This window comes from Palaemon carinicauda, chromosome 5 (assembly GCF_036898095.1).
Source record: "Palaemon carinicauda isolate YSFRI2023 chromosome 5, ASM3689809v2, whole genome shotgun sequence".
NCBI lineage: Eukaryota > Metazoa > Arthropoda > Malacostraca > Decapoda > Palaemonidae > Palaemon > Palaemon carinicauda.
Window position 1 is genome coordinate 169041344 of NC_090729.1, and position 26015 is coordinate 169067358.

At 37.1% G+C, this 26015-nt stretch overlaps 1 protein-coding gene and 1 pseudogene across 1 annotated transcript in view; one reads left to right on the top strand and one right to left on the bottom strand.

The window, feature by feature from the left end:
• The first annotated feature begins 1702 nt into the window (after nt 1-1702).
• Nucleotides 1703-3808, top strand: LOC137641262 (heat shock cognate 71 kDa protein-like; annotated as a pseudogene).
• Nucleotides 3809-11250: 7442 nt separating this feature from the next.
• Nucleotides 11251-26015, bottom strand: part of LOC137641603 (uncharacterized) — a 92852-nt gene continuing 78087 nt past the window's right edge. Inside the window, 13 exon segments of the mRNA XM_068374322.1 lie at nt 11251-12738; nt 13457-13701; nt 14713-14845; nt 15857-15974; nt 17043-17292; nt 19264-19351; nt 19925-20158; nt 21632-21664; nt 21666-21747; nt 22161-22528; nt 22530-23327; nt 23330-24487; nt 24489-24874. Of these exon segments, the coding sequence (XP_068230423.1) occupies nt 12490-12738; nt 13457-13701; nt 14713-14845; nt 15857-15974; nt 17043-17292; nt 19264-19351; nt 19925-20158; nt 21632-21664; nt 21666-21747; nt 22161-22528; nt 22530-23327; nt 23330-24487; nt 24489-24874 (4142 nt within the window). The 3' untranslated portion in view covers nt 11251-12489.

Below are 26015 nucleotides of genomic sequence, written 5' to 3' on the forward strand. Positions count from 1 at the left end.
AATGGGAAAAGCTATCAAGGGTGATGAGGCTGTATGTGGAAATAGAAGCCCTGACAGAAGAGATCATTTATTTTCATGAAAATGGTCGAAAAGTCGAAGCGGTTAACATTATTGTTCAAAGGAGAAGATTTACCAGCCACTGAGGCTAGCTCTACTCTTATAGATATGAAATATGATATAGGCCTATATCGAATCTGATGAATAACGAAAACAATCATATAGTAGATATAAGAGATAAAAAATCAATGAGATGAAAATCTGTGATAAATAGAAATTTACATGCAATCTATAAAATCTATGCTTCTTGAGAACGTTGAAATTATAAAAAACAGACACTCGGAATCTGATAAAGTCAGACAAAACTTTCTGACCAAATCACAAATATTTTTGTTTTCTCAAAACTTTACAATCGCAAAAAAAAATGTTTATTGAACACGCTGTCACTCTCACTGCAACTGTGAGCTGTTCTATTTTTCCTTATTTCCTTTCCTCATTGGGCTATTTTCCCTGTTGGAGCATTTGATCTTAGAGCATCATGCGTTTCCAACAAGGGTTGTAGCATAGTTAATAATAATAATGATGATAATAATAATAATAATAATAATAATAATAATAATAATAATAATAATAATAATAATAATAATAACTAAACAAATAAATACATAGATAAAATAAGCTTATCAAATATCCATCGATCAGTCTCGTATGACCAATTCTGAATCTTGTTCGAATTACTTCCATACTTTTATATTTTGTGTTCTGATGATTCCCATGAAGCATTGTTTGCCATTTTGTTACTTTAATAAGCTTTATAATGGTAGTGCCATATCCTCTGTACCATGGTCTTCCACTGTTTTGGGTTAGAGTTCTCTTGCTTGAGGGTACAATTGGGCATACTAATCTATTAATTTTCTTCCTCTTCTTTTGTTGAAGTTTTTTATAGTCTACTGTATATAGGAAATGATTATTTTAATGTTGTTACTGTTCTTAAAATATTTTATTTTTCCTTGTTTCCTTTCCTCACTGGGCTATTTGCCCTGTTGGGGCCCTAGGGCTTATAGCATTCTGCTTTTCCAACTAGGGTTGTAGCTTAGCAAAAGAATAATAATAATAATAATAATAATAATAATAATAATAATAAAGTATCAGCATCTACTTTTTTCATTCCCAACAACTCCAGAAAGGACAGGAATTCTGCATGTTTTAATATTTACCTTTTGGCAAGAGAATTTGTTAAGGGGATCTCTAATGTGTAATACTAGTCGGTTGCTGTGTGTGCAACATTTGACGGTTTTTACGGTACTCCTTGGATCGGAATAAAAAACAAACTTGAGTTTCGCCATGTGTATATATATATATATATATATATATATATATATATATATATATATATATATATATATATATATATATATATATATATATATATATATATATTGTTTGTATGTATATACATATTAACGTCAATATTTAAATGGGCTACACAAATAAATATTTTACGAATATCAGAATAATTCTATATTTATTGCATATCTCTTGTGAAGTTATCTATTGTATGCGAGCTATCCGGCTATTGACGTCAGAGCCGAGAATAGTCCAGATTCTCTAGTCTAGAACGTTTGGGTAACTTCCAGAGAAAACGGATCTGCCAATATAAAAGCTCTGAGGGAGACTGCGCTGTTCAGAACCAATCTAGCAGCGGGTGAGAAAGCAAGGAGAGTTCAATCTCCTAACCAGTGCTTTGATTATTTTGTGAGAAATAATACTCATTAGTGAAACTTGAGGTGCTGAAGAGAAAGATATTAACAAGTTGTAGGAAGTGTTCATTAAGTTTGAAAATAAGACAGAACAACACAATCGTAATACTTTAACATATTCTTGTTTATCGAACCCAATTTACTCTTGTTGGATTATCTATTATAATATTTATCAACATGGTTGCTCCAGCAATAGGTATTGATTTGGGAACCACCTACTCTTGCGTGGGTGTGTTTGAGAACGGCAAAGTGGAAATCATTGCCAATGACCAAGGAAACAGAACCACTCCGTCATATGTGGCCTTCAATGACACAGAAAGACTCATTGGAGATGCAGCTAAGAACCAGGCGGCCATCAACCCCACCAACACTCTCTTCGACGCCAAGAGACTCATTGGAAGGAAGTTCGATGACCCAACTGTGCAGAATGACATCAAACATTGGCCATTCAAGGTCGTCAGTCATTCTGGCAAGCCCAAACTCCAGGTGCAATACAAGGGTCAACTCAAGACCTTCAACCCAGAGGAAATTTCTTCCATGGTCTTAACAAAGATGAAGGAGACAGCAGAAGCCTACTTGGGAAAGACAGTTTCTGACGCAGTAATCACAGTCCCAGCCTATTTCAATGACTCTCAGAGACAGGCTACCAAGGATGCTGGAGTCATTGCAGGACTCAATGTTCTCAGAATCATCAATGAACCTACAGCAGCTGCTATTGCCTATGGTCTGGACAAGAAAGCTGCTAACGGAAGGGAGCGTAATGTGCTCATTTTCGATTTGGGTGGAGGACTTTTGACGTCTCTGTTCTCAACATTGATGATGGAGTTTTTGAGGTAAAAGCCACAGCGGGTGACACACATCTGGGAGGAGAAGATTTCGACAACCGTCTCGTCAGTCACTTCATACAAGAGTTCCAAAGGAAGTACAAGAAAGACATAAGCGGAAACAAACGTTCTTTAAGGCGACTGAGGACAGCCTGTGAAAGAGCAAAGCGAACTCTGTCCTCTTCCTCTCAGGCCAATGTGGAAATTGATTCTCTTTATGAAGGAATTGACTTCTACACGTCTATTACTCGTGCTAGATTCGAAGAGCTGTGTGCTGACCTCTTCCGAACTACACTGGCACCAGTTGAGAAGGCCTTGAGAGATGCAAAGTTAGACAAAAGCAGCATTGACGACATCGTTCTTGTTGGAGGCTCAACTCGTATTCCAAAGGTTCAGAAACTTCTTCAGGAATTCTTCAATGGAAAAGAACTCAATAAATCCATTAATCCAGACGAAGCTGTAGCTTATGGTGCAGCTGTACAGGGGGCTATCCTTCGAGGGGACCAGTCCGAAGCAGTCAAGGATCTTCTTCTGCTAGACGTAGCTCCTCTATCCCTGGGAATTGAGACTGCTGGAGGTGTCATGACTGCCCTAATCAAGCGCAACTCTACAATTCCCACCAAACAGACACAGGTCTTCACCACCTACTCAGACAATCAACCTGCAGTTACCATCCAGGTTTATGAGGGTGAAAGAGCAATGACCAAAGATAACAACCTTCTGGGTAAGTTTGACCTAACTGGAATCCCACCAGCTCCAAGGGGTGTTCCTCAGATAGAAGTTACCTTTGACATAGATGCTAATGGAATTCTCAATGTGTCTGCAGTAGACAAGTCGTCTGGAAAGTCAAACAAGATCACCATCACCAATGACAAAGGGCGTCTCAGTAAGGAGGACATTGAACGCATGGTGCACGAGGCTGAGAAGTATGCTGCAGAGGATGCCAAACATAAGCAGAGGATTGATGCCAAGAATCAATTGGAATCCTTATGTCTGAGTATGAAGAGCACCTTGAATGACGAAAGTGTTTCCAACAAACTCAATGAACAGGAGAAGACCACAATGAAGCGACACCTGGAGGAAACACTCGCCTGGATCGACCAGAACCAGCTGGCAGAAACGGACGAGTTTGAGGACCGCACGAAGAAACTGGAAGCAGCTTGGAAGCCCATTGCTGCCAAGATCTACGGTACGACACCAGGTCAGGGATCATCATGCGGAAGTTGACTAAGTCTCACCTGTTGTGAATTAATTTTTCTGTGATACCGAGATTTCTAAGTGTGTTTCACCATTATACATTGTAAATATCATTCATTTCGTAGACTAGGTTTAACTGATCATTTATACTTAAGACATTGCCATATGTTAGTTGCTGTATAATATATTTTCTAATAAACCATTAAATCGATGAATCTTTTTTTTATTTTCCTCCTTTTATCATTATCATTATTATTACTTGCTAAGCTACAGCCCTAGTTGGAATAGCAATAGCAAGATGCTAAAAGCCCAGTGGCTCCAACAGGGAAAATAGCCCATAGAGGAAAGGAAACATGGCAAAATAAAAATTTTCAAGAAGAGTAACAACATTAAAATAAATGTTTCCTTTATAAACTATAAAAAACTTCAACAAAACAAGCGAAAGAGGAATAAGATAGAATAGTGTGCCAGAGAGTACCCTTAAGCAAGAGAACTCTAATCAAAGATAGTGGAAGACCATGGTACACAGGCTATTGCACTACCCAAGATTAGAGAACAATGGTTTGTTTTGGAATATCCTTCTCCTAGAAAAGCTGCTTACTATAGCTAAAGAGTCTCTCCTACCCTTACCAAAAGGAAAGTGAACACTGAACAATTACAGTGCAGTAACCGTTTGGGTAAAGAAGAATTGTTTGGTAATCTCAGTGTTGTCAGATTTATGAGGACAGAGGAGAGTATGTCAAAAATATGCCAGACTATTCGGTGTGCGTAAGCAAATGGAAATATGTACCGTAACCAGAGTGTAGTATCCAATGTCGTACTCTCTGGCCCCATAACTCTCTAGTGGTAGTATCTCAACGGGTGGCGTGTGCCCTGGCCAACCTACTTTTAATCATAATGATTGAGTGGTGTATCGTGTAATTTAAGTGTTAAAAGTTAGATGAGTAATATACTCATATCCACAAGAAAGAAAAATACTGAGAAACTCTATATCCAAATGTAATTGAATGGAGGCTTAATGTAAGGTTGAAAAATGTGTATTATCGTATAAACAGGCTTGAAAAACTTTCAGTTCGTATTCAGAATGAAAATGAACTAATAAAACTGGCTGGGGGCTTTGAAATCCTATAGTTATCTTCCATGAAAGAGAATATCATTTAAAAGACGAAAGAATATTAAGTGTAATTGTAGTGTATTAGAAATCTTGGACTGTATCAAGGATGACTTTCGATCAAAGTGATTAACCGGTGATGAGGTGTGGGACAGAGGTAGATGGAGAAAGCTGACCAGAAACATCGACCCCACATAGAAGTGGGAAAAGATGTAGACAAAGAAGAAGAAGAAGTAGTGTATTACAAATCTTTAATAGCTAAAAAATTGCAAAACATGAAAATATGATAGCATATAAAACTGACTCTTTATGAACAACCAGAAATAAAAAAAAAATATCAATTCGTGTGAAAATGAGCAATGGAAAGTGTGCTGGAATGCATCCTGTAGTAAGGACTCTCAATCACCAAAGCAGTGGAATGTCCTGTCACGATCAAACTCAGAGCACGGGGCTTCCCCTACAAGGTTGCGTTTGCAAGTGATAATCCTACAGGGCGTTCAACTTTCTAAGATTGCTAAGAATTGGCACAGGTAGGAAAAAAAAAAAGCATAATTGTGTATGTTTCCTGCTGAGATAATTCGTCTTAGGAAATTGGAGGAAAGCTTAGGAAGATTTGCTTTAGACCTGAGTCGATGGAACAGGTTTGCTTCTTAAGTACATCCGTTCACCATTTTTTTTTTCTCTATTCTATTGACTATTTCATAATAAGTTAAACCTATACAGATACTATGCTTCACACAATAAGCTAGACCTATACAGATACTATGCTTCTCACAATAAGCTAGACCTACACAGATACTATGCCTCTCAAAATAAGCTAGACCTATACAGATACTATGCTTCTCACAATAAGCTAGACCTACACAGATACTATGCTTCACACAATAAGCTAGACCTACACAGATACTATGCTTCACACAATAAGCTAGACCTACACAGATACTATGCTTCACACAATAAGCTAGACCTACACAGATACTATGCTTCTCACAATAAGCTAGACCTACACAGATACTATGCTTCACACAATAAGCTAGACCTACACAGATACTATGCTTCACACAATAAGCTAGACCTACACAGATACTATGCTTCACACAATAAGCTAGACCTATACAGATACTATGCTTCTCACAATAAGCTAGACCTACACAGATACTATGCCTCTCAAAATAAGCTAGACCTATACAGATACTATGCTTCTCACAATAAGCTAGACCTACACAGATACTATGCTTCACACAATAAGCTAGACCTACACAGATACTATGCTTCACACAATAAGCTAGACCTACACAGATACTATGCTTCACACAATAAGCTAGACCTACACAGATACTATGCTTCTCACAATAAGCTAGACCTACACAGATACTATGCTTCACACAATAAGCTAGACCTACACAGATACTATGCTTCACACAATAAGCTAGACCTACACAGATACTATGCTTCACACAATAAGCTAGACCTACACAGATACTATGCCTCTCAAAATAAGCTAGACCTATACAGATACTATGCTTCACACAATAAGCTAGACCTATACAGATACTATGCTTCTCACAATAAGCTAGACCTACACAGATACTATGCTTCTCACAATAAGCTAGACCTATACAGATACTATCCTTCACCTTATAATAACAGCAATACGCTATTCTTCTAAGGATTGTATTGATCAACTAAGGTTTACAAATTAACATGTATACTAAAAATATGTTTTATATAACCACACGCATACACACGAACTTAACTATTGCAAATTATTGAGATTGCAATTATCATAATATATGGTCCAGTGAAATTAGATTCAGTGTCGGTTATAAAGCCTAAAAAAAGTATAGCAGTGACTGTTTGGCAAGCAGTCAGTCTCCTTTTATTACTTTATGGAACTGTGTACTATAGTCTTCGTCAGGAAAAAAAAAAAGACTGGGAGAAGCTATTATTATTATTATTATTATTATTATTATTATTATTATTATTATTATTATTATTATTATTATTAGCTAGGCTACAACCCTAGTTGGAAAAGCATGATGCCATAAGCCCAAGGGCTCCAATAGGGAACAAATAGCCCAGTGAGGAAAGGAAATAAGGAAATAAATAAATTACAAGAGAATTAATGAACTATTAAAATAAAATATTTTAAGAAGAGTAACAACATTGAAACAGATATTTCATAAATAAACTATAAAAAGAGACGACTTATGTCAATCTGTTCAACATGAAAACATTTGCCGTAAGTTTGAACTTTTGATGAATGTTATTCATGTAGCTTTTATGTGAAGCAATATTCATGAAATGTAACTAGAGCGAAACGCAAACCATCACCTTGCCTTGGTAATCTTATTTTGTATCAGTTGCTGATTGTGGCCATTTCATCAGATCGGAAAAATATTATGTAAAGACACAAGACGTCTAGGTTTTATAGACAGTGGTCTTTAGAAGGATTTATTTCCTGGTTCAAAGCGAAACAACCAAATCTAAACGGTAATATTTTTCTTTCAACTTATACTGTATAGTCTCAATGAAATTATTTGTCCTAATAGAAAACTATCTATAATTTCGGTAACATATCAGTACAAGTCACGTAGTACCTTCTTTGAAAGATCTAGAACAAAAAATCAATTACAGTAAATTCTTAAACTAAAAGAATATTTTTTAGACTTGGGAGATCATTTGAAAATTATAAGACAAATTTTGGGTGAATTAATCTCTTTTCAAAAACTATTTTCGTTGATCGATTTGAATAGAGGCAAATGAAATTATTTCAATACTTTCCTGAGCTCAGGTGTTAAAGAACCCAAACATTCAGAATATTGAAATACCTCAAGTTAGGGTGATGTTGCCAAAAAAAATGAGAGAGAGAGAGAGAGAGAGAGAGAGAGAGAGAGAGAGAGAGAGAGAGAGAGAGAGAGAGAGAGAGAGAGAGAGAGAGAGAGGTTAATGTAAATGGACTGTAGGCCTACAAACTTAATAGTGTTCCATTCACCCTAAAACAATAGGGATTACCAAGGAATTAGAATTTCAGACAAAAAAAAGCTAATTTTCTAATAATACTTACAGTGAAGCTTAATATTACCAAGAGACCAAAAACCTAATGACTTTTTTATTACAAGATGAATTTGCACAATTCTTGCTACGCCAAAGCAAGGCTGGCATGTTATCTGACTGGTTTCTGAGGGCTATTGTGCCCTCAGGTAATTTTGGATATTACTTCGGTGTTTTTCTTGCTATCTTACCTATTGTTTGCCTAATTTGGTTACCACTGCATGCTGCAAAGTTGAAGAACTGTGCAACTGATTTGTATAAGATATTATGAAAGCTCCTAGCATCGCAACCCAAGGTTCTGTTGCAAGTTTCATTGCGCTGATAAACGGGAGATCATTAGCACCACGACAGTTCTCTTACCATTTTGAATATTACTTTATCCAGAGCTGTTTAACTACACTGACCTATAAAACAGTGGTAGTCTAACATCAAAATATTCATTCATTCAAATTTTCATAGTCTGTAAGGCTCTTATAGTTATGCATACCTCCATTTCACCAGAAAGATGTTTGATATCAAAATCTTGTGTTAATTCACTCTCCAGTTCTGAAGAAGTAAACATTGAAACACTGAAAGCTTTCCCGGTCCGTAACTATAATAAAACCGAAACATTCTGGGTAATATTGTACTGTATTACAGGGTAATGTAACCTAGGGAATAAAACGAATTTTTTAAAGAAAAAGGTCAGTTCTCTTCGAAAATGACAGTCGTTCCAGTCGGAAATTAATAGTTTCAGAAATATATATACATCTATATCCACCGATAATGGGGGAACCCCCGTGGGAACTCGGGGTTTTGGGTTGGGAAAACGTACTGGGGAAACGGTATATAATGGTAAAACAAGACTTTTCTTCTTTATACATTACCTTCTTGGATGAACAAGAACCATTATATTTAGTGTTGCTAATGTTAGTGTAACATTACATTGCCAATGTTAGAGTGCGCAGTTACCGCTTGCCAGTACATACGTTCTTGATGTTTTTGTTTTCTGGTGAGCGAAGTGAGCCCGAAATGGAACAAGACCCATTATATTTAAACATTTTAACAGAAAATATATGTTTTCCTTCAGTAAATAACGTGATTCAACCGGTTTTCACCTTCATTTCAACCGCAACAACAACAACCAGTTCGGCTACTCGAAGTTAGTCGAACTGGTTGTTGTTTGTTTGCAGTTTAAATGAAGGTCAAATTCGGTTAAATCACGTTATTTACTACAGGAAAACTTATATTTTCCGTTCATTCTTACTCCGTTACTCAAAATTAACTCTCAGTTATTAATAGTGATGAATGCATTTCATGGAAATCATATATGGATTGTTTGGAGGTCGTATTGAGGTTCAAGTTAGCCTACGCGTGGTTAGTTGGCTTGGGCAACGTTAGGTTAGGCGAGTCTATTAAGGGAGCTTCGTCAACTCCTTTACCTAAAGTACATTTCACAACTGGTGACGAATTTTTGTATAAATATTCCGGAAAAATCATATTGCCGATAGGTTTTGTGTAGACTACTGAAACTATATTTATGCATTAAATTTACGCTCTAACATCAGGGCTAACTAAAACATTGGCAATGACAAGACAAGCATAAGAATTACACTTACCATAGGTTACATCTTGACGTTATACTGGGTACTCCGTTTAACGAGTTCCTTATTCAATTCACAACACTTTCTTCTTTTCCGATGGCAAATATTTTGCAACAAAACATAATTGGTAAACAACGAAGTTCGAACACAAAACAAAATTAAGCAGCAATGTTTATTTAATCGGGGTCGAAAAGATTAAGTCACGAAATATCAGGGTTACCAAATAGACAAATTGAGATTTTAATTCCTGTTTGACCATCAGCTAAAATAGTTTATATCCAACGTAAATATAAAATTAGTTTTAAAAATCTCAACAAAGATGTAAAAATTCTTTAAAGAAACTTATTTTCAACTTTTTTTCATATTATTACAATTCAAAATATAAGCTACAGTCGAAGTCTAGTCGACTTACATGCTTAAATCCAGTTTATGGTCTAGAGTTCTTAGTACAAATCCTAGATTTCCTAGATTCCATAAATGAATCACGAAAAACCTGAAAAGTGTGGTCCCGTCTCTTCGTCAATCGACATTATTAGTTAATACACCAATCATGTAAAGTATCTTTTTAATTTTTTTCTGTAAACCTAGAGTGAGTTGAAACTTGATCGCATTTATTTCTAAAATGTGTAAGAACATGATATCAATGGCAGATAAGGTTTGACTTGAGTCGTTTTTCGAATTGGGAAAAGGTCATTTGAAAGGACGTTGTATAGAAGCTTCAAAATATATATTTTTAATAGTTACAAACTAGACGAAAATTACCTTCTGCAAAGGAGAACACCTTAACGACAATTTTCCTCTCGAATGAGAAACATTTCAATTTGGTTATCAATCCTATCTTTCATTGATACCTGTTCAGTCCTTTATTGAATGGATGGATGGAGTTTTGGAACTTGAGGTCGGGAAGGCCATTCAGAGCTAAGGAGTACTTGAGGGAAACTTCATGAAAAAAAATAAAAATTCTTGACCCAAAATTTTTAGGATCCTTTCCGGTTTCACTTTGCCCTATTCTGACCTTTGCTTCCATTTGGATGAGGTAAGGGTATTTGGTGACACGTCCCATTAATCATTGCCTCTTAAGATATATTAAGTATCTTACCCATCCAGGTTTCTAAGGGTTTTTGCTCCTAGGTAACTGACAACACAAAACAATTCTTCTTCACCCAAGGGAAAGGGATTACTGCACTGTAATTGTTCAGGGAGAAGAGAGTCTTTAGCTATGGTAAGCAGCTCTTCTAGGAGGACACTCCAAAATCAAACCATTGTTCTCTTGTCTTGAATAGTGCCATAGCCTCTTTACAATGGTCTTCCACTGTCTTGGGCAAGAGTTCCCTTGCTTGAGGGTACACTATTCTATCTTATTTCCCTTACTCTTGTTGTGTGAAAGCTAATATAGTCTATATAGGAGATATTTATTTTCATGTTGTTACTGTTCTTAAAATATTCTATTTTTTCTTGTGTCCTTTCCTCACTGGGCTATTTTCCCTGTTGAAACCCCTAGGCTTATAGCATCCTGCTTTTCCAACTAGGGTTGTAGCTTAGCAATTAATAATAAAGAACAGTCTGAGGTTACCTGACGGTGCTGCCACCTATGAGTCACCTCTGGCACAAGTATACAACTTTCCTTGCTAGGATGTACTCTACTAAATTACATATTTATATATGGGTTACACATAGTTGTTTTAAATCATGGGAATTAGAATGAAAGACCGATTATTTTTCTTAATGTTTAGTCAGTATAATATAATTATCATTTGTATGTTCTATGTACAATAAATCTACGCTTAAATAAAAGAGTTCTGATTTCAAATGCTCATTCGGCATCTTAGCACCGACTAACATTTGAGAGACCATGTACAATGTGTCATTAAGATATGATGATTCTGTTAAGCTAATTTACATTTATATTAGAATCCATTCATAACTGAGGGACATTACTTTCAATCAAATGATCCTGCAGACAAACGGAAAAAGGAATACGAAATAATAAGCGAAAGAACATCATAAAGGTCTAAAGAATTTGTTTAGACCTAGACTAAACAAAATCAGAATCATCATTGATCTTAAGAGTTGGCATCTGATAAGAAACGAAATTCTCCAAGTTGATTTAATAGCATCGTCGTCTTACGGGAAATAAAGGGAAGTTTTAAGTGATGTATTCCATGACAACAGACCTCGATAAGTGGGTTATGTCAATAATAGAGAAATGATGATATGTAAGATCAAGTGATATTAATGAATAAGAGTGTCTTTCTTGTAGGGAAAATGTTAAGATTAAGATTGGACTCTTTTTGAAGTGTCCAAGACAGTGTAAGAAGTGTAATGTTTGACAATCTCTTCAAAATGTCGTGATTATGGCATAACTTCTGTACAAATGCTTAAATATACCTATATAACAGTCATATACAGGCAAAAATACAATCACAGTTTGTACCATACGCAGGCTGTCTAGCCGCACATGGAGTAAGTTCTCTATTTTTTGTCCACGAAGGATATCCTGGTAACAGTACTTCACTGGAGCGAAATTTCAATATGGCGACTGGAACGAAATTTCAATATGGCAGGTTGAGTTGGCGAAGTCACTACGGAGAGTGACGTCACCCTTTAACACAATCGTCCTCATCAATCCCAGGATGTCAAACGCACTGGGGAACAGTAAAGAAGAAGGAGGAAGAGTTCCTTCTCCTGTCGAAGGAGGAGATCCTTCTGACGAAGACAACAAAGCCGATACTGATACCGTGCGCCATCACGCCGCGGTTCTGATCCCTGAGACGTCCTTCTTGGGACAAAGGTATCTGAGAATCCTTATAAAGGTAGAAAACGTTCCTCAGGAAATATGATTTCTCGTCCTTGAGTCGCAGTAGGAATGAAGGCCGTTTTGGGAACTCAAACCTCCTGAAGGAAGGAATCCTACCCAAAAGAGAGGAGTAGAGGCATCAAAGTTCTCGAACCGTTAAGGTCTGTTAGAGTCCTTCGGTGAATACGAAGCCCTCGTTCTTGTGGCCTCTGGATGGTCCCGGCTGGGGTGGAGGTGATTCGCGGGTCCTCCTTTGGACGAGACGGGAGGCATCTGTCTTGGGATAAACCGGGACTGCAACTGGTCTGTTCCAGACCTGCTCCTTCGACGTGGACATCAGGAAGTTGAGGCAACTGGTGAGGACGAGGATGATGGCGCCTGTGTACCACGCCATTCGCCATCTCTCTAGCGTTGCCTGCAAATAATAATAATAATAATAATAATAATAATAATAATAATAATAATAATAATAATAATAATAATAATAATAATAAGCAAACTCGTGATAAAACGACAAAAAGGAAACGAAATTAAATTACCTTGAAAATCGCCAGGAAATCAAGAGGAACTTACATCTTATGTGTGATGTTACTTACATTGTCTAATGGATTTTAACTTAGATAATGGTGCGTTACCTTTCATATTGATTAAGGTTTGTTAAGGGCTTAATGCAAAACAGCTGATACTTAATGGGTTTCGACTTAGATAAGAGTGCACTTTGATTAATATTAAGGTTTGTTAAGGGCTCAATGTAAAACAACTAAGCAAAAGAGGCAAACTTTAGAAAATTCAAGTATTAAGTCAAATTCACAACACTGAAACAATGTATGTCAATTACAATCGATTCTAAAAAAATTATGAATTTAAAACTAAATACATGGATGACAAAAATAATATTTATCTTTCCTAAAGGAAAACTTAATGGCAGCATGGTATTTATTATGAAGGATTATATGTTACCTGACTAAACAGAACAAAAGATGACTGAAACCATTTTTCTTTGAAGTCAATATTATCTGTTGAAATTATCTACAACACAGGGGAAGAGAGAGAGAGAGAGAGAGAGAGAGAGAGAGAGAGAGAGAGAGAGAGAGAGAGAGAGAGAGAGAGAGAGAGAGAGAGAGAGACTTTACCTGTCCTTCCGTGAGATAACCGACGTAAAGAGGCGACAGAATCTGCACAGCAGCTCCAAAGGTGCCGCTCAGACCAGATATGGCGGCCGCGTGATTTGGTGCCAATTCGATCGTGTTGACGTAGTAGGTCGAAAACGAGGCAGAGATGCCGAGGACCAGTGCCATGGAGCTCCACACAAGCAGTGCCATCTGTTTGCAACTAGACTGTGCTATGCCCACGAGGCAGCTGGCTGTTAATAGAGCACCTAGAAAGACAAAACAAATTGATAAATAACAAGTAGAAAGAGTTATTAGAGATTTCAGACCTCCGCCAACGAAGATTGTCAACATGCCACTTAAGTCTACGATCCAAGATTTCCCTTTTTCAAATGTTGACCCTCATCTTATCATCATCTCCTCCTACGCCTATTGATGCAAAGGGCCTCAGTTAGATTTCGCCAGTAGTCTCTAATCTTAATGCAAATTTATCTACTGTATAATAAAAATCCTGGATCTGGATTTTGCTCCGGATCACCCCCAAAATTTTCCAATTTTTCTGACATGCTGAAATTTTCATCTAAATTCATTGTTAGCTTTTTGAGTTAGGCTGGTGACAAACAAAGAGATAGAGGTAAAAACATAACCTCCTTGGCGGAGGTAAAAATAGAAGTAATTTATATGTACGTATAGTCACGGACAAGAAAGGAAAATTAGTCTGTAATAGTTATACAGCTATTGGTCCATTAGTATCATTAACCTTTAAGCATCATTAATTAAAGTAAAATTAATTGTGTAACTGTTTTCAGTATTGGTGATAGTGAGTCAGCTAGATCCAATGTCTAAATATAGATGAACTTCCAAATGGAATAATTTAGAATAAAACTTACTGCACTGGAAAACATTTGAAATTAATACTACTCCAATTTAAAAGTAATTCTAAATGCTAATTTAGTTATAAGACCATACACAACGAACCCAAATTTAATTCACAATCATATTTATTTTTCAGAACAGCGTCTTAATTAATTCATCTAATTTTATACAACATATAGAATGTGACTTAGATCGACTTTTACATTTTACTGCAATGCACGTAATCTACAGGTTTCAATTAATGACCCTTTTTTTAAGAAATATCATGATCTTTCTCTCCGCACAGTACAGTGTTAAAAGCCATCTAAGTACCCTCTGTAAACCTTCATCATAATCACACATTAAAAATCTCTGGTTGAGGTAAAGAAGAATTTTACTAATATAAATAAAGTCTCAAGTCTTACATATGGCAATGGCTGTTCTGCGAACGACATCTGTTGATTGTCTGTGAGTTCTCCTGACCCAGTCAGCAGCTATGGCGTACACGATGGCTATGACCCATGTGGCAAACAGGGCTGTTCCCCAGGTCACTCTAACCTGTTGGAAAGAAGAACGTGAGGTTAAACATTACCTAATAACAACAAATTCAAAGACAACAGTGATAATATAAACAAATATGTAGTAACAACAACAACAACAGTAATAATAAGAACAACAATGTAGATCTGATTTTGCAGTGATATCCAGTCAGGAGTTCTATAGTCCATTTCTTTTAGCGATGCATATTTGCACCGACTCGCGGCGGTGCCCTTTTAGCTCGGAAAAGTTTCCTGATCGCTGATTGGTTAGAATTATCTTGTCCAACCAATCAGCGATCCGGAAACTTTTCTGAGCTAAAAGGGCACCGCTGCGAGTCGTTGCAAATATGCATCGCTAAAAGAAATGGACTATAGCTCAAAGAGTTTCTATTTCAAATTAAAACTAATACAATGCTACTACAGAAGCAACCTTTCTGGTACTGTGTATGGCCGACTGCACTTTAATCTACGCTTTTTGGCATAAACAAACTCTACAGTGCCTAGTCAAAAGGAAAATGCAACAATTTTGGCCGGTGTATTTTACCGTAAGAAGAACAATGGGAAGCTCTTGACACTCAATTACCATTTTTATGACACTAAACTGACTAGTTTAGCTTTTTATTCCCATGAAATAAAGAATCTTGTATTTGACCTTGATGGTAATTTTTTTTCCTTTTTTTTATCACTTTGCCCTTATGTTATCTGACATAGTTCATAAGTTAGATTTTTTCTTTTAGGAAACTGCTAATGTTAGGCCCAGTCCCATAACTAGATGGGATTGGTGTCTCATGTTAGCAAAGCATCTGAATGCAGGTCCATAAAATAATACTTCGTATCAAAGACCCAGGTGATTACTTGAATTCAGTTAATTGAGCATGATAAACCACGTGACTACCAAGCAAACCAGGAAATCTTGGAATATCTATAAAATTCATAAATCAAAAGCAACATTCTTTGTCGGCTAATCACAGATTCTTGCGAAGAAAAAAAAGCTGTGCAAATTATCGCAAGACTCCGGCCAAATCCTTACCTGGTGTGATGGTATGTGGAGAACTGTAACGGCGAATTCTCTCGCGTGGTGCAACAACGTGAACCTCGCCCAGGAGATCCCAGTCTCGGCTAACACGATGGCTAGCACGTGACGAGACCTGTAGAAGGAATAGATTTTTAATATATATATATATATATATATATATATATATATATATATATATATATATATATATATATATATATATATATATACTGTTATATACATATAATTTATATATATATATATATATATATATATATATATATATATATATATATATATATATATATATATAGTCGAGGTCCGCTGACAAGAATGATTTACATCATATGTTACTAAAACAGTCACCTTTCTTCCTATTTATGGCCAATGACATTAAACTATATTCCTTTATAATCTATTAAGGTATATATTTTTCATTTGAACCCTTTTAATAATAATAATAATAATAATAATAATAATAATAATAATAATAATAATAATAATAATAATAATAATAATAATTTTCAATAATTTTAATGGAACGTCATAAGGCATCAATGCACTTATGAACAGTTTAATATCAATTCAAGTTAATCATTCTACTAGAATTTAATCTATTTTCATTAATACTCAGTTGTGAAAATCACTGATATTGACGATTGATGAAAGTTGAATTGAAGATGGAATTATAAATGTAGTTTCTGGCATCTTTTTGATAAAGTTGCACTAATTAATCAATAAGGATAGTAAAACTGAAGTATTACATACTTGTGTGATATCGCTTTAATGTACATACGTGGCACCAGTTCTACCATCAATACAGTTGACATATACATATATACATGCTGTACACATACACACAAACACACACGCATACATACATACATACACACACACACACACACACATATATATATATATATATATATATATATATATATATATACATACACACACACACACACACACACACACACACACACACACATATATATATATATATATATATATATATATATATATATATATATATATATATATATATATACATATATATATATATTCCCCATGTTTGGTTTTGGTGTTTTGTGTCATAACAAGAACTTGCTCTTAGAGCCCCCATAATATTAACCACTTGGCTTAAAGACTAAAAGACGTCAGAAATGGAAAGCTATATTCACCTTTGATGAACAGAACTTACCTGAAAATATGAGGCCATGGAATTGGTAAACCCCGACCTGCATGAGAGGCCCCGATGGCCGCTGTGATCTGGTTCCTCTCCTGGGACGTGATAGTGGAGAGTTTGGACGGATTTTCGGAGACCAACACCTGCCACACGATGCAGAAGACCAGCGCCATCACGCCCTGGAAGTAGAACAGAGCTCGCCAGCCGATGACGAGGACGGCCCACTCGGACACTGGACCGCCAAGAGCTGCTCCGACGATGAGACCTGGAACAATGATGATGTAGATTAAGGCTTTTATCTAATTAAGTGAATATATAAAAAGCGCAGCATAGTTACAAAAGCAAACTAAAGTAGAGGATATTCTAACATGCAAGAAAAAGAAATGGACATGGGCAGGAAATATAATGAGAATGAGAGCTAGTAGATAAACATTAAGAATATCGGAATGGGTCCCTAGATATTGCAGAAGAAGCAGGGTAAGGAAGAGAAGACGATGGATTGACGAGTTAAGATAATTTGCGGGTACAAACTGGCATAGAAAGACCATAAACCGACGCGAGTGGGAGGACATGTCTGAGGCCTTTGACCTTCAGTCGACTAGTTACGGCTGATGATGATGACGATGATGATAGTATTATTTGAAGGCAAAAATAAGAAATCAAATAACAGAATCCACTGTAGAGAACCAAAGAGTAGCGTAATGGGAGATGTCCAAATGAAGAAATATAGAAAATTGACATGTTGATAAGCTCTTTATGTGCTGTACAAACAATCTTGTCCCTGAGAATTTGAGTTTTATTCGGAGAAAGGGAAGTTGATAAAATTTGAAAAATAACACAAGTTTAAATTTTTTAACGTTCTATACTTCAACGACATCAACAACCATGCATGGCCAAAAGTAGATGAAATTGCATCACCATTACTTGGTGGGACCTAAAACTGTATAATTCGACTAAAAAGGATAAACATTGTAGTCCTTCAGTAAATGGGCAGGGATAATGAATATAAAAAGTTATCTAATTGTCATCTATGACTTAAATCGATCCTCGTTCCCTATACAGTTAAAATTTATCACAAAATTTAATCAACTGAATTAAAATCATCTGAAACCTTTGGGATATCTTTTTATGACAGATCAATATAGTCTTTTAAAACGTTCTTAGCGTATGTAACTAGAGAAGGTTTTTCCGAACTAAAAGAAAAAAGATGGGGATAACCATTTCTCTGCTCTAAGAGAATTTTGCTCCAATAGACGTTATTGCTTAACCCTTGAGGGCTGTTACTGCATCATGGGAAAATCCCACTAACTCCCCCAAGAGAGGAATGTGTATCTCTCTATAAGTGAAATGACAAATCAAAAAAGTTACAACTCATGCTTTACAAGATGCAGTGAACAATATTTCCTCTTGGGCCATGCCATTTCTATTTAGACAGAAACTGAGCTTGAGTAAGTCCATATTATCAATTAATTATCTTGTATTGGTATATGAAAAAGAATACAAACAAGTTTGAAAATATTTCTCAGAAAGAGAACAGAAACCTAATTTCAATAACGAGATTGAAACTATCTTAACAGGCAAAATTGACAAAGCTTAGCAGAAATCTAACCTAAGAAACATGATTTACAGAGAAATAACTTAAACTACACTGATGGAAAGCTAACGTCACTGACAAAATTTCAAGAAATCTCGCCAGAGCATTATATAAAATAAGAGAGAACAGACGAAAATTTTGTAATAAAAACTAATTTAAAAGTTTTCCAATCAGAAATGGTGTTCTTGTAGATCAATATCTATAGCTCCTCAAACGTTGACGAATCATTTCTTTTCTAACGTAGAAGTCACGAGAATAACAATTTGATGTCTAAATCCAGTCAAAGTCCAGATGGGAAAGAGCAGAAGGAAATTGGGCAACTTTTAATTCTGACAGAAGTGATGGATTGGTATATCGCAAAGAAAGAAAACAAGTGGGTGAAAAAAAAAAATATTCCAAAGAACTCGTCTCATATACAAGAGTACATTTGAAAGACATAATTCAATCTTACCCCATGTTGAATAATAATAATAATAATAATAATAATAATAATAATAATAATAATAATAATAATAATAATAATAATAATGCACTTTGGCAAGAGGTCCTCTTTTAAACATGCTGAGTTTAAGATGATAGCAGCGTCAGCTAGATTTATTTTAGATAAAAAACCTTTCTAAATAATAATGATGGATATCTTACCTGAGTAAGTAAAGGCTACCATTATAGTTCTCTCCATTGGTGGCGCCCATTGTGCCAACAAGCACTGCATGGCTGGAACGCAAACGCCCTGAAAAAAAAGGTCATAATATAGTCTTTGATTGATGATATAGATAAGATGTTTAGACACTACAGATTGAAATATAACATTGGCTTCCATTTAGCCTTTACAGCTAACTATAAAGGAGAGAGAGAGAGAGAGAGAGAGAGAGGAGAGAGAGAGAGAGAGAGAGAGAGAGAGAGAGAGAGGGAGAGAGAGTCATAATATACTCTAATTGACCCTCATAGATAAAATTGTTTAGACACTAAAGATTGACATATGACATTGGCTAGCCTTAACAGCTAGCATTAAAGGAGAGAGAGAGAGAGAGAGAGAGAGAAGAGAGAGAGAGAGAGAGAGAGAGAGAGAGGAGAGAGAGAGAGAGAGAGAGAGAGAGCCATAATATACTCTTTGATTGACTCATAGACAAAATTGTTTAGACACTAAAGATTGAAATATGACATTGGCTAGCCATGACACTAGCATTAAAGGAGAGAGAGAGAGAGAGAGAGAGAGAGAGAGAGAGAGAGAGAGAGAGAGAGAGAGAGAGAGAGAGAGAGAGAGAGAGAGAGAGGGTATATGATGAATTTGCTTTTTTTGTACCTGAGCAGCTCCGATCATAATGCGGATGGCTAAGAGCCAGTAAGGTCCGATCTGCGAGGCTGCAGGGGTCAAGATGGTAAGAAGGGCGGAGGATAGGACACCCAGGAGCAACAGGACTTTCCCTCCTAGGACACCGGCAAGGCGTCCTCCGACGAGTTGCGTCAGGATGAAGCCCCACGAGAAAGCTGAACGAAGTCTCTCCTGCAGGTCGGCAGCCCAGACGAATTCTCCCTCCTGTGGGAGATAAAAAAAGAATTATTGCGTTATTTTGTTCATAGCTGATAATGCAGTTCAAGTACTTAAATATTTATCTGCTTGTTCCTTTGTTTCTTTGTTATGGTACATTCATCTGACTTTGTGATTGATTGAATAATTTAGAGTTCTCTGACATCCTGATATCTTGATTTTGTGAAACTCTCGTTGAATTTGTGATTTTATCCAAATTATAAATGATTTTCCGAAACTTTCCTTGTAAGGTCGTGGATTTCTTGACTTTTCTCATTAATCGTTTGAAAGTTTAAAATAAGAAACAATATTGATGACAACAACGGGTACCTCTAGTGATAATAATAACACGTTTATTCCTCTTAATAAAGGGAGTCCCATGATACAGCTTCATCTCAATCTGTACAATTACTAAGACAAACAGTTATTTTCTAATTAATCAAACTTCGGTATTACAAGCAAAATCTAAACTACAAATGGTATAATTGCAGGTTACCGCTCAAAAATGCCGTCTTCAATTGATAGGTAATTAATAACAATTGCATTTAAGAAAACTATCAGAATAGCAAAGGAATTCCTAATCCTAACAATAAATCGATATTTTCTACTTATATAAGATAGCTTCGATTTTTAACTGAATATTTCCATACTGATAAAGATATTACGTCAAGAGAGGCTCGGGATATTTAATTTGCTATCTACTTATTTTCTAGGTAAATATTTTCATACAGAGACAAAAATTTTACACCCGAAGATACTGGGATATACAGTACGCAATCGTGATGATTTCTAAGAAACAATTTCTATCAGTAAAATACATCAGTTTACACCCTTTCTCAAGTGAAATTTGCCACATTTTAATTCATGAGATTTTTATCAAGTTGAACACTTTCATAGTAAACCGAATGTCACAACCAATTAAAATCAAAGCCTCTTACACCTGGCAACTGAAATCAAAGCAACGTAAACTTGACAATGGAAAACAAAGCAACTTAAACCCGACAACGGAAATCAAAATAACTTACAGATGACAATGGAAATCTAAGCCACTTACGCCAGGTATTTGAAATCAAAGCAACTTACACCTGGCAATGGAAATCAAAACACCTGACAATGGAAATCAAAGCAACTTATACCTGAGAATGGAAATCAAAGTAACTTAAACCAGACAATGGAAAACAAAACAACTTACCCTGACAATGGAAATCAAAGCCACTTACGCCTGACAATGGAAATCAAAACAAGTTACAATGACAATGAAATCAAAACAAGTTACATATGACAATGAAATCAAAACAACTCACCTGGCAATGGAAATCAAAACAAGTTACATGTGACAATGGAATTCACAGCAACTTACACATGACAATAGAAATCAAAGCAACATACACCCTGACATTGAAAATCAAAGTAACTTATACCTGGCAATGGAAATCAAAGCGTTACACCTGGCTATTGAAATAAAAAAAAAGAAATACTTACACCTGGGGGCACTGGTTTCTCCACCATTCTGGGTTTCGAAGCAGACAGTCGATGGATATTTCTGGTTGGGCAGCGCAATCTCTGAATTATCATTTGTCTTGTGCTTGTTTTTTCTCCTGAAAGAGAAAAAAAACGAAGACTTATTTTCGAGTTCAAGATCATCACGCAAAAAAATAAGATTTTTAACTATTAAGATTTTAAAGTTAAAAAACATCACTTTAGGCTGAGAATATTTTTATGCTGATAAAATTTTCACATAATCTTGAAGTTATCTTTAAATGGTTTATTATAATCTTCAAGTATCTTAGTAATGTCTTTGAAAAAAATATATACTATGTAAGAATCTTAGTATTCGTTTTATGTTAAATTACCTCCTACCTTAAAGAAAGACTAATTGCTAAGAAAATTACAGTCTGATCTCTCTCTCTCTCTCTCTCTCTCTCTCTCTCTCCTCTCTCCTCTCTCTCTCTCTCTCTCTCTCTCTCTCTCTCTCTCTCTAAGAAAAAAAAAAACATGGCTGACCTTTGACTCCTCCTCCTCTGATTCTTCCTCCCCTTCTTCGTCATCATCATCATCATCATCGTCGTCGTCGTCGTCATCATCATCATCATCATCGTCGTCGTCGTCGTCAGAATCCTCTTCACTGCTACTGCTGCTGCTACTGCTGCTACTACTACTACTGCTACTGCTGCTGCCATCCTCATCGAAATCTATTCTCAGCGACCCGTTGATCTTCCTGTACATTCGGCTCCGACGACTTCCCAGGAGTCGTTCCCGTAGAAGTTCAGATCGTCGTCTTCCAAAGAGTACCATTTCCCTCCCCTCGTTGCTGCTGTTCGAGAAGTCCTGCAGCAGGTACTCGTCCGATTCGGAGCTCGAGGACGATTCGCTACTGCCTCGAAGACTCGCTGGAATTACTCGCGCTACTGTTGCTGTTGCCTGAGCTCCAGTCTTTGCCCAACAGCCATTCCAGACTGTTGTCCTCGTCGGTGTCGTCGTTATCATTTTCTTCGTCGTCATCCTCATGTTCCTCTTCGTCTTCTTCTTCTTCTTCTTCTTCCTCTTCCTCCTCCTCTTCACCTTCTCCTTCCTCTTCTTCTTCTTCCTCCTCCTCTCCTTCTTCATCTTCTCCTTTCCCTTTTCCTTCTTCTTCCTCTTCCTCCTCTTCTTCTTCTTCTTCTTCCTCTTCATTGTTATCTTCTTCATCCTTTTTCCTGCGCTCTTGCATTACTTTCTTGTCAGCGGTGTCAGTGCTTCCATTCTTGCCATCCTGACAGTTTCCTAAAATTGCACAGCCTTCACTACTGTTGTTTTCAGACAAGAGATGTTTGTCATCAACAGTGCGCTTTTGGCGAGAATTCTGCAGGGTTTCATTCACGGCAGCATCAGTTTGGTTGATAATTTCTTTCTCTGTCGTCAATGGAACTGCTGTAGAAAACACGTCCTTTTCTGGAACTGTTCTGGGAGGTGGATTAATACTGACATCAAGAGCAGACGCTTCGGTTACTGCACCTTTTTCCTTTTCTGGAACTGTTCTGGGAGGTGGACTGATACTGACATCAAAAGCAGACGCTTCGGTTGCTGCACCTTTGTCCTTTTCTGGAACTGTTCTGGGAGGTGGATTGATACTGACACCAAGAGCAGATGCTTCAGTTGTTGCACCTTTGTCCTTTTCTGAAACTGTTCTGGAAGGTGGATTGATACTGACACCAAGAGCAGATGCTTCAGTTGTTGCACCTTTGTCCTTTTCTGAACTGTTCTGGAAGGTGGATTGATACTGACATCAAGAGCAGATGCTTCCGAGGCTGCACCTTTGTTGGGTTCTGTAGTAGGGAAGGTTGTTATTATTTCTTGCTCTGGGGTAACACCAGAAATGGTAGCTACAGGAATTGTCGTTTTTGTGTTTGAAGTACTGAAGGTAATTATAGGTTCGCGTTCAGAAGTCACAGAAGGGTTAGACGTGGTGGTTGAAGTTGATGTTGCTGTAGGAGTGCGGGAGGTTATTGCCATTGTTGATGGACTGAGAGATGAGGAGGAAGATTCTGTTACAGTATCATCTTGCAGAGTTGTTGGATAATGGATCGTATTTCCCGTTTCTGCAGTATTTTCATTAACTACTCCGATGGTTGTTAAATGTTCCGTAACTTTTGGTGATGAACTTGCAGCAGAATTCTCTTGTGAAAAGGTGATACCCAATGATGAGGAATGGGTGGGGATATGAGATGTAACTACCACGCCCGGACTATTGGATGAAAGAGGTTCAGGTATCTTAGTCGATGGTGCCCTCCTCCCATCACCAGTCAGCATAGATACTGACTCCATGTTGGATGGAGTAACAGTGATTATATCTCCTAATGTGGTGGGCACAATATTTTCTACAGAATTAGCGGTAACAATATCAGAGGCTGAATCTGTTGGAGAGTCGGAGGTGGAGAAACTCATCTCTACATCCTGAAAGTTTGCAAAAGTTGTTTCGTCAAAAGCTACAGTAGTCATATCCTCAGGAAACATTTGAGTGGCCATTGTCTCAAACTGGCCCTCGTCATCCAGGGACATTGGCATCTCTGTGAATGGATCATCGCTGACAATGGTCGTGTATTCGTCATCGGGGGAAAATGTCTCTGCCATGCCAGGTAAAACTGTCGTTATGCCATCATCATTGATATACTGTATTGTAGTTGTGTCACCATCTGTGTCATTGTAACCATTAGCTAGAGTTTTATTCATCTGGGCTTCTATCAACTCATCCTCAAGTCGATCAGAAGAGGATTCCTCTCCGTACCTTACCTCAGGGGGAAGTAAATTGACACTAGGGATGCCCGGGTGGCGACCCCTTGAATCCCTAGGCGGCGGTCCGAATCTCTTGACTGAGAATGTAGTCGGTTCCTCCGACGGTATCCCCATGGCCGGTTATAGTCCGGGTACGCGTTTTGTTTCCGGACGTCGTTCCGTTCGTATCTGGAGGATCATTCTCCTTAGCAGCTGGTTCCTTCAGGATGGCCTGGAATCCCATGCTGTTCATGGAGAAGTCCATCCCGTGGATGGCAGTATGGTTGACCATGATGGGAAGAGCCACGAGCAGATTGAGTTGCAGCATGTATATGTTGATGAAGCCGAAGAATCCTAAAAGGACCAGGACGTGTCTGGTGGCCAGTCGAGGGCTGTTGGTAAGTTCACCGCCACAGGTGACGATGCCTTGGCCACACCCCCCACCTTCCTCCACGCTAATATCATCCCGGCATTCTGAAATAGAAAAAAATATCAAATAAATGATCATGAAATGCATAAGAATAACATTAACAAGCAACTATTTATACGATTAAGTTCTCTCTCTCTCTCTCTCTCTCTCTCTCTCTCTCTCTCTCTCTCTCTCTCTCTCTCGCTGACATCATCCTAGCATTCTGAAATAGTGTGAATATCACTTAAATGATGCTGAAATACATAAAAAATAACATTATCAAGCACTTATATAAACGATAAATCTCTCTCTCTCTCTCTCTCTCTCTCTCTCTCTCTCTCTCTCTCTCTCTCTCTCTCTCTCTCTCGTGCAAGGATGTGGCAGCAAAACCATCAATTCGAAACGTGAAAGTGATTTGTAGATAGAAGAAGAAGGACGACCAGTGACTTGAAGACGGAAGGAAGGAAGGAAGGTAGAGAGCCTCTCCCCATCTCCTTTCCAGATCCGGCAGACTCCACTACTTCCCTTTCTGGATCTCTTCCAGGCCGTCCATGAACCACATCTATTTAGAATACTGGAAGACCCGGCCCTGGCCTCCTACCAACTCGAAAACATCGCCCAGGTCTTTCGTGGGGATAGCTAAGCTATAGCTACTACTCAGGGTCCTTCTACTTGCTGACACGCCCTCACTAGACAAGCGAGGTCACCGAACTTTTCCCACACCTATGGGCAACATCATCCTGCCCACAAAGTTCCCACGGCTATAGAACAAACTGATGCTGAATAGTATTTCACGACCTTGCTTCATTATTGCAAAATCATCCACTAATACATTCCTTTCTCTCTCTCTCTCTCTCTCTCTCTCTCTCTCTCTCTCTCTCTCTCTCTCCCTCTCTCTCTTTTTCTATATATATATATATATATATATTTATATATATATATATATATATATATATATATATATATATAATATATTATATATATATATATATATATAATATATATATATATATATGCACACAATTAGATAATCAGATACAAAGATTCATAACCTTCAAGAATGTGGTACTGACTATTTTGAAAATGTGGAGCGAAAAAGGGCACAACAAAAGAAGCTCTGAAAAGTGGGAGATGTTTTAATGGACTTAAAATTCACAAAGATACTTAAACGAAACATTGTTCCATAAGACCTCTTCTATAATGTTA